This window comes from Balaenoptera acutorostrata, chromosome 10, assembly GCF_949987535.1.
Source record: "Balaenoptera acutorostrata chromosome 10, mBalAcu1.1, whole genome shotgun sequence".
Classification (NCBI taxonomy): Eukaryota; Metazoa; Chordata; class Mammalia; order Artiodactyla; family Balaenopteridae; genus Balaenoptera; species Balaenoptera acutorostrata.
In genome coordinates, this window is record NC_080073.1 from 85,305,053 (window position 1) to 85,314,137 (window position 9,085).

The 9,085-nt window shown below is 45.2% G+C and overlaps 1 protein-coding gene across 1 annotated transcript; it reads right to left on the minus strand.

The window, feature by feature from the left end:
• Positions 1-120: 120 nt before the first annotated feature.
• ZKSCAN4 (zinc finger with KRAB and SCAN domains 4) lies at positions 121-7,603 on the minus strand. The gene is made up of 5 exons (XM_028165689.2): positions 6,891-7,603; positions 5,355-5,502; positions 3,580-3,662; positions 2,484-2,607; positions 121-1,467 (listed from the first exon to the last, which is right to left on the minus strand). The coding sequence occupies exons 1-5, from the start codon at positions 7,311-7,313 to the stop codon at positions 605-607; spliced, it is 1,641 nt and encodes a 546-aa protein (XP_028021490.2). The 5' UTR covers positions 7,314-7,603; the 3' UTR covers positions 121-604.
• Between the last annotated feature and the right edge of the window lie 1,482 nt (positions 7,604-9,085).

Genomic DNA, 9,085 nt, shown 5'->3' on the forward strand with positions numbered 1-9,085 from the left:
TCGGAATCTAGATAAATATTCTAGACCCAGAATCTAGAACCTCAGAGAATTAGATGAACACAAATGGCCTTAGATAGTCCTCAGAAATCTAGACAACATTAGATTTTCAGAGCTATGAAGGTCGTTTCACTGGTATATTTAATAAATGTTTATAGCACCTGTATGCAAGGCACAATGGGGGTATAAGACATCATTGATCCAACCAACTGGTGAGGAATTCATTATAGGCAAAATGAACAGTCAGAGCAGCAGCGCCCCAAATCAGAGCCATCCACCCAGGAGACGTCACAAAGTGCTGGCCGAGGGTGATTAATTAGCCAGTCTAGAAGCCCAATTAAGCCTAAAAGGTGAGAATCATTTCAGGTCTGACCTCTTCCAGACAACTCTCCCATAGCCTCCTATCAAACAAGTTGTTTTTCTTTTTTCAATCACCTTCTAAGATGTAGAAGATAATTCATCTCAGCCAGTCTCTATTTTCTAACAAACACCTGATGACATGTGGGAGTAAATAAAGCCCAGCTCACAATTTTCTAGTCAGCAAGGGTTCCAGGGTGGCTTCAGTTCAACGAGGAGTGAGCACCAACTCTGGCATATAAGACATGGGTCATGGAGACAGAATTTTTTTCCCAACGTGGCTTCTCTGATGTTGAATAAGGTATGAAGTTCGGGTGAAGCCTTTTCCACATGTATCACACTGATAGGGTTTCTCACCAGTGTGGATTTTTTGATGCTCAATAAGGCTTCTATTCCTAGTGAAACTTCTCTCACACTCATTACATTTATAAGACACGGGAGCCTCAACATTTTCCCACTGGCTTTCCATCCTCCCCTGACTCTCCCAGGTCTCTCCACGGTCAGGATTCTGAACGTTTTTATTGCCGTGGATCCTCTGATGTCTCAGGAGATGTGAATTGCGCCTAAAGGCTTTGCCGCACACATTGCACTGGTATGGCTTCTCCCCAGTGTGGATTTTGTGATGTTCAAGGAGGCTGCAGCTCTGGCTAAAGGTTTTCCCACAGTCATCACACTCGTAGGGCTTCTCCCCGGTGTGAGTTCTCTGGTGTTTGATAAGGTTTGAACTGTGACTGAAGACCTTGCCACATTCCTCACACTCATAAGGTTTCTCTCCAGTGTGGACTCTCTGATGAATGACGAGGGCAGAGCTCCCGATGAAGGTCTTGCCACACTCCTCGCATTCATAGGGTTTCTCCCCAGTGTGGATTCTCCTGTGCTTAGTCAGGCCTGAACTCTGAGCAAAAGTCTTTCCACATTCATGACAGTAATGCCGCCTATTCCCTGCAGCACTTTTCTGCTTTCTTTGTAACCTGCCCTCCTGATCACCAGCTTCTGCACGTGCAGGAATCTGGCCAATGGCTTCACCCAAGTGGCATGGTATCTGACCAGACTCTTGTCCTGGATGGTCCTCGTCTGGAGGCAGGTCCCTGATCTTCGTCTGCACTGCACCACCTGAACAACAAATGGCCAGCAACTGTCAATTATGCCCTGCCACAGAGGAAAGCTTTGTGATGAGTCCCAGGGAGGCAAGAATTATAGAGGTGTATATATGCCATGGATGAAGATTTAAGTATTAGAATAAAGATGGGAATAAAGGGGTAGAACAGGGGTGCTGGGGAGGGAATGAGAATGAGAATGGGGCCATTGGAAGAAGGGTACAATCTGGGAATGGAGAGATTGGAGAGAAGGTGGTGAGGCCTGAAGACTGTGCTGGGGATAAATGCAGATGCTCTAAGTTCTAAGAAAGTAAGGCAGGGCCATGTGCTTAGGGTTAGATACTAAAAGGGCTGAGCAGAAGGTGACAGTAAACAAGGCAAGTGAAAGGATTTCTGAAATGTTCTATGAGAAACAGGGAAAGTAGGAACTCAGAACTCACTGACCACTGGAAGGTGCAGTCATCTCTGGCTGCACCCCAGGCAGAGGCAGGGTCTGCCAAATAAAACTGGCATCAGTGCTGGGACATCTGAGCTGGAGCCCGCACTGTGCTGTAGTGAGCTATGTGAACTCAGACAAGCCAGGCAATCTTGTGCGCCTCTGCACTGCACGCTCATCTCTAAGGCCAGGCTCTGCAGTCAATCTCTGGCTCACTTCTAGCTCTCACTCTATGGTCCCATGGCCCACTTCCTGAAGAGACCCCTCAGCTCTCCTGCACTATCAGGGCTAGCAACAGGAAGGGAAGGGGAAGAAATCAGCATTTACTGAGCATCTGCTATGAGCTGGACCTGTACTAAGGGCTGTACCTCCTTCATCCCACTTAAACTGAACTGACCAGGACACTGGCAGGATAGATAAAAAAGCAAGGCTCAGAAGGGTTAATAAACTAGTCACACAGCTGGTTAGTAGTTGGGATTCAGAAATGGTGGTTCTAATTCCAAACATAATTCAAACAGTTTCTAACAGCCTAGTAGATTCTAATACACAAAGGAAGCCAGGAAACCTTATAAGAAATCAGTGCCCATTAGCCTTACCCAAGGAGATCAGGCTGCCATAGTTCTCCTGCCTTTCATCTCTGTAGAAGTTCACCTGAGATGAATCCAGCTGTGTCCATCCAGGAGCGAGGGTCAGGGCCACATCTTCCATTTTCAGCAGCCCCTGAAACAGTGAGGAATTCCATGTAATTCCTCTTGCCCAAAATCACTCCCAAAGCTGGGTACATGCAATGAAGGAGTGTCCCCTTTACAGGAGCTCTTTACAAAAAAGCAAGTATGGCATACTTATGCCTACTTAACCCTATCTCTAATAATATCTCTGTCAAAAAAATAACCATTAAAGGAAAGAAATACACACATTATCAGTACTTTCATATAAACATCTGAACAGTCCAGAAGGTGAAAGGTTTGGAAAAACAAGGGCCAGTGCAGTGAAAGGAGTGGAACCATATCCAAACTTTTCAAAATATTTGTGGTGTGCTTTGGCAAAGTGGGGATGTGGGCTTATTTGTATTAATGATTTTAAAATACAATGAAATCTAGGTCTGAGGTGAGGAAAAACCAGGGAAAATAGGTTCTACAGAGCCTCAAATACTGAGATCTTCAAGCAGGACATGAAAGACTGGGTAAGAAATTAAAATCCAAGTTAAGTAAAGACTATTCAAATTGTAATATTAAATCTTAGACTAAAAGCACATGCCCTATCTGTTCCTTCAAGTTTAAGTTCCTAGAGGGCAGCGGGCATGACTTTATATCCCTCACTAGCAGCATAGTTTATGATACTTAAAAAAACAAAACTAAATCACCATCACAACAAAATCTTCAGTTTGTATTTGCTAAATTTCCCTTGCTGAAGAAGAAAATCTCCTTGATGAAGGAGCTGACCAAACAGATGGCTAGGAAAAGCAGAGAAGCACAGTCTCCAAGCTAGGAGTGAAACAGGAAAATCCTCTTAAGTGAACACCAAAATAATGACAGATGATGATTAGCAACCTTGGGATAAATGAGAATACTCAAACTCCATGTAGATCCAGGATGAGGGTGGAGGAGGCATGGAGAGAAAGGGATCTGATGGGAAGCCCATCAGCAGTGAAGGGTGCTGGGTGCTGGGGGAGGGACAGGGGCTCCACCTCACCTGGGACTCTGGAGCAAGCCTGGTGGCTACCACTGCATCTTCTCTGCAGCGCCCTCCAGAGGCAAGCCTAGGAACCTGGAGAACTAAGAAGGAAAGAAGCTCTGGATGAGATTGACCCTGACATTCAACCTCCCTGGCATTCAGCCTCCCTGAGCCGTGAAGTCCAAGTTCAAAAACTGCATAAATTCCCATAAAGAAGCTTATACAGTGTGTCTTTCCAAAATTCCTGATCCCTGCCAGCTCAAATCCTAGGGCCTGAAGAGATGTGGTGTACTCCACAGATGCACAAAACGATGGGCTGGATCCTTGGTAAGAAATGGTAGCAACATAAAAACAAAACAAAGCATTCCATCTGAAGAGTCTTTAATCTTGAATTTTGCTGAGAGAGGGAATAAGAGGATTTCTGTGGTTTCTTTTTTTGGCCGCACCACGCGGCATGAGGAACTTCCCTGACCAGGGATTGAACCCACGCACCCTGCAGTGGAAGCATGGAGTCTTAAGCACTGGACCACCAGTGAAGTGCCAAGGATTTTTGTTGTTGTTAAAATTTCTTTAGTAGCTCTTTGGATGCTTTATTCTTTTTTTTTTTATTCTTTTTTAAAATTTTTGGCTGCATTGGGTCTTCGTTGCTGTGAGCAGGCTTTCTCTAGTGTGGCGAGTGGGGGCTACTCTTCCTTGCGGTGCACAGGCTTCTCATTGCGGTGGCTTCTCTTGTTGCAGAGCACGGGCTCTAGGCAGATGGGCTTCAGTAGTTGTGGCACGCAGGCTCAGTAGTTGTGGCTTGTGGGCTCTAGAGCACAGGCTCAGTAGTTGTGGCACACAGGCTCAGCTACTCCACAGCATGTGGGATCTTCCCGGAGCAGGACTCGAACCCGTGTCCCCTAGCATCGGCAGGTAGATTCTTAACCACTGCGCCACCAGGGAAGCCCTGGGTGCTTTATTCTTTAGTTCTGAAAGACTAAGAGGAGCCAGATAAGGCTGCGCCCAGAAAGGAGGAAATGGGAGTCTGCTTATATAGAACTTGCTCAGATTTGAGAGAAGTAAAGGGCAACTTTAGGTTTTCCTATAAAAGGTGAACTTTGCTGGAGGCAGGAAACAAGTTAGGTTAGGCTAGGGCCTCTGTTCAGAAATAAAGATTTCCTGTTGGCTGGTGTATCCTAGTGTTGTTTGTCTTGGAAATCCGCCCAGATGTTCACAGTACATGGGGAACACTCGGGAACATATAACAGTTTCCTACTGAGTGATTTTCACCCTGTTCTAACTGACAGGTTTAGAAGATTTATACTCTTTGGTTTGTAGAAATCCTACAATTCTGGAATATTCTGACTGGCTTTACATATTCGGCCTTATATTCCTCATAGCACTCACCAATATCTGAAATCATATTAATTTATTTGCTATCCTCCTTACTAGAATGTAAGCTCCATTGGAGGAAGAAATCTGTCCTACTGACAATGCTATCCCTGGTACCTATAACACTGGCTATCATGTAGGGAGCCTCCAGAAATATATGTTGAATGAATGGAGATCACTGTGTTGCTACAAAAATCAACTCTTTCCAAACACCAATTTTAATAAAGTCTTATTTACCATGTCCAGGTTTGGTTAGGAAAGCTTTCCACTATTGTTTGAAATTTCCCTATTAGTCTCAGTCTCAAAGTAAAGTAGATCTGCAAGGGGCATATAAGACACCTATCAACAGATCTTTTAGGTGATCCTTAAATGAAATTGGTTGGAGTCTGCAGAATTCATACTGCCCAGAAGATAATACTCACCTCTGTCTGGTAAGGACTGGGATCCCAAAGATTCATGCTTGAGTGGAGCCTTTCTTGGCTGGAACTGGGTATTTCGTGACCTCTGAGCTGGTGTCAACACTGCCATCTTGCAACAGAGCAGTTCTTGCCCCTGGTCACCACCTGGGACCTAGAAGTCATTCATTTATTTATTCATCAGACACTTCTATCACACTCTCTATGTGCTAGTACTTTCTATTTTCCAGGCACTATTTCTAAGAGCTTTATGAATATTAACTCACTTGATGCAGAGCGCAACAACCTTATGAGCTAGGTACTTTTATTATCTGTATTTTTGTAATGGGGAAACTGGGGCACAATGTTTAAGCAACTTGCCCAAGGTCACCCAGCTAAAAGCAGAAATGTTAGGATGGGAGCTCAGGCAGAATGAATCCAGCGCCCACGCTCTTAAGCATTACTCTGTGCTCCCTCATTATATATATTTGTGCTTTTATGAAAACTCTTTGGGAATTGGGGCTAAGTTCTCAGAGAATACTAATATGTTTTCTTATCTAAAAAATGAAAATAATAATTTCTAGCTTACAGGGTTTTGGAGACCAGCAAATAAGATTGCAGTGTGTGAAATCACCTAACACAGGGCCCGGTACATGGTATGTCCTCATTAAATGAAGGTTTCCTTCCAGACATTTGTCATTAATTAATTTTCAAGTCACTTTCATAATAATTAGCTCATGTGCAGCTTAGAATCTCCCATATCTTCTGTAAAGAATGAAGAGCCTGAAGCTGAGACTTGAAATGATTCTTCTCTGTTACAGGGCTAAGGGGCACTAATGCCAACTCAAGAACCTTGATCTCTGGGTCACAGGTTAGAAGTCTTTGGTCTGGTTATGTACACGCTGAAAGGAACACACAAGGACACAGAATGCTGCAAAGGGAAAATAGACTCATACAACATTCAGGAAGATGCAAGTAAAAATGAACCCTGGGGTTTCTAACTTGTGGTCCACCGACTCCCTCCCACGTATTCCGTGAATGTGAATAGGAAAAATAACTTTATTTTTACTAGCGTCTAAGCAAAATTTAGCATTTCCTTCAATTATGAATGGAAGCCACAAACCAAGGTGCTATAAGCAGTACACAGGAATCTGTCACCAACTGAAACTGCAGATGTTCTCATATCACATTACAACCAGGTAAATGTCAAAGTCATTCATCACCACTTTGAAATTATACTAGTTATTAGGCCTGTCCCTAGATGTTACTATTTAGTGCATTAATTTTAAAAAGCACATATATAACTTTATCATACATTTAATGCTTTGCTAACTGTATTTCAATATAATTGAGTTCTTTTTAATGCTTTATATTTTCCTTTATGTATTTAAAAAATACTATTATGTGAAGGAGTCCAGGGACTTCACCTTACTGGCAAAGAGGTTCATGGTACAAAAAGAGACTGAGAACTTCTGGATCTTAAAGAAAAGCCCCTCACTCTGATCTGGAGATTTCAGGAAGAAACAGACCACAGCTTTCAGAGGCTAAACCTGTTCTCTCTACCTGCGGCATCGGCTCATCCAACTGCTTCTCCAAATACTCCAAGAGCACCACCACCTCCTCCCCGCTCTCGGGATGCTGCTTCCGCACCCAGCTCTGCAGGTCCCCCGGCAGGATGGTCAGGAACTGCTCCAGCACCAGCAGCTCCAGGATCTGCTCCTTAGTGTGCACCTCAGGCCGCAGCCACAGTCGGCAGAGCTCCCGGAGCCGGCTCAGAGCCTCGCGGGGCCCCTCAGCCTCTGGGTAGCGGAAGCCTCGGAAGCGCTGGCGGGAGTGCTCGGAGCCCGGAGCTGGGCTGACTGGGGCGCCCGCCTCAGCAGCCAAGGCGGAGGCTTCCTCCTTCTCCACCTTCACGGTCAGGATCCCGGTCCGGTCCTCTGCAGACTGGGCGTCCAAGGCTGCGCTTTCCTTCGATTCTCTAGCCATCCTGGACCAAGGCAGTACTTGGGCCTCACTATAGCTGGGAGCTGTATTTCTTCGGAAAATTCTTGAAAGGTGGGAAATCACAATTTTACTGTAAAACTGCAGTGGTCCCCTTCCGCGTGTCCAGGGGCCCAGGACACCCCTGGGGCGCAACTTCACAGATTGCCCCCTGTAGTCCGTGCCTTTGCAGCGTCCTCCTCTGCACCCCACCCCGAATCCCACAATAAGTAACCCCAAAGGATGTCTTGGTGGAATGAACAGATTCCAAATGCTGGAGAAAAATTGAGGCTGGGGCACAGGAAGCCTCAGTGGGAATCAATGCCACTTCCCGGGCTCTCTAGGAAGCACCTCTCGGTGGTTGTCCCCGAGTTAACCCGTTAGCAACCATGCCCTTACCTCCACTCAAGGGAAGCAGTTAGGGGAAGGAGAAAAAAAGGATGACAGGCTCTGTACCATAAGAAATAAGACTAGATCTTACAGTCCTGTAAGGATGCTCTTGTGCCCCCCACCCCATGCTCTGATGTAAAGCTTGACTACAGAGATGGCATAAAATTGACACTAAAATTCAGAAGAAAACAGGGCTTCCTCAGAGCACCAGGCAGGAGGACATGCCCTTTCTCTCAGAAACATCGAAAAACACATCACCAGGCACTTGCTTGGAGAAGCAGTGGCTGCCCCTGGCTCTTGCTCCACTCCAACTGCCATTCTTCCCTCCCTTTCAAGGCTAAACTACTTGAAAGAAAGCCCTCCTATCCCTGACTCTAGTCCTCACCTTAACACACTGTAGGCGGCAAACTGCCAACAAAGCCATTGAAATTGCTCCTGCAAAAGTAACTAGAGATTCTGTCCCTCTTACCCTCCACACACAACAGTTACCACTTTCTATTTTCCATGGCTTCCTCTCAGGCAACCAGGATTTCCAGGCTTCCCACTTCCAGAAACTCTCTAGTCCCTGGCATCAGAGACCATATTATCTTGGGCTTTCATTCTTCTTGTTTCTTTCCAGCCCTCATTTATGGTCTTGCATAGTGGTTAGATCCACCGACTCTCAAGCCAAGATACCTGGGTATGTAATCCTGGCTGTACCACGTACTAGCTGGGTGACCTTGGTAAATTACTTATCCTCTCTGTGCCTGACTTTCCCAATCTATAAATGGGGATAGTAACAGTAGATAGTGATGGAGGAAATTTTCACCTGTTGAGGTATGGGGAAGTCATTCTGACTTATATGATGTACATCTGTTCTAACCATTAAAAAAGAATGCATTTACCATATTGTTCACAATGTCCACTTTGAAGATAGAGATAAATGCCCCCCCACCCCGCCCATGATGCCAATGCTATTACTCCTTCAAAGATGAGGGTCCCTTCCCAGACACCAAGGTCATGCTGACTCGCTGTGTATGTGCTAATCTGTCTCTTTTGAAACCTTGAAGGAATGCACCCCTGTCATGTTTGATATTTGTTCTTTGTTCTGACAAGATATGAAACTGTGGTTCAGGCATCCAAAACGGAACCGGGTAACCATTGTGCATGTGGTTTCAGAAATGTTCCTGCGTCACTGAGAACCTGAATTTTCTGAACTGTATCAAACTCAAGGACACTACCAGCTATTCTCAAAACAATATCTGCTAGTAGCTGCCAGCTGCAACCTTACGGTCTCAAGGTCTCCCCTTGTAACTATGTAACCCATTTTGGACCCCAACCAACCCTTGCTTAGCAAGCACCCTTACTTCTTGCCAGCTCCAATCCTAATTCTTATTTATTTATTTGGC

Bases quoted from the DNA above. Each gene is read 5' to 3' on its own strand.
- ZKSCAN4 (XM_028165689.2), bottom strand. From the start codon at position 7,313: ATGGCTAGAGAATCGAAGGAAAGCGCAGCCTTGGACGCCCAGTCTGCA. The intron at 2,608-3,579 runs GTGAGGTGGAGC...TCACTGTTTCAG, and splicing joins GGCTTGCTCCAGAGTCCCAG to GGGCTGCTGAAAATGGAAGA. The intron at 1,468-2,483 runs GTAAGGCTAATG...TTTGTTGTTCAG, and splicing joins TGGCAGCCTGATCTCCTTGG to GTGGTGCAGTGCAGACGAAG.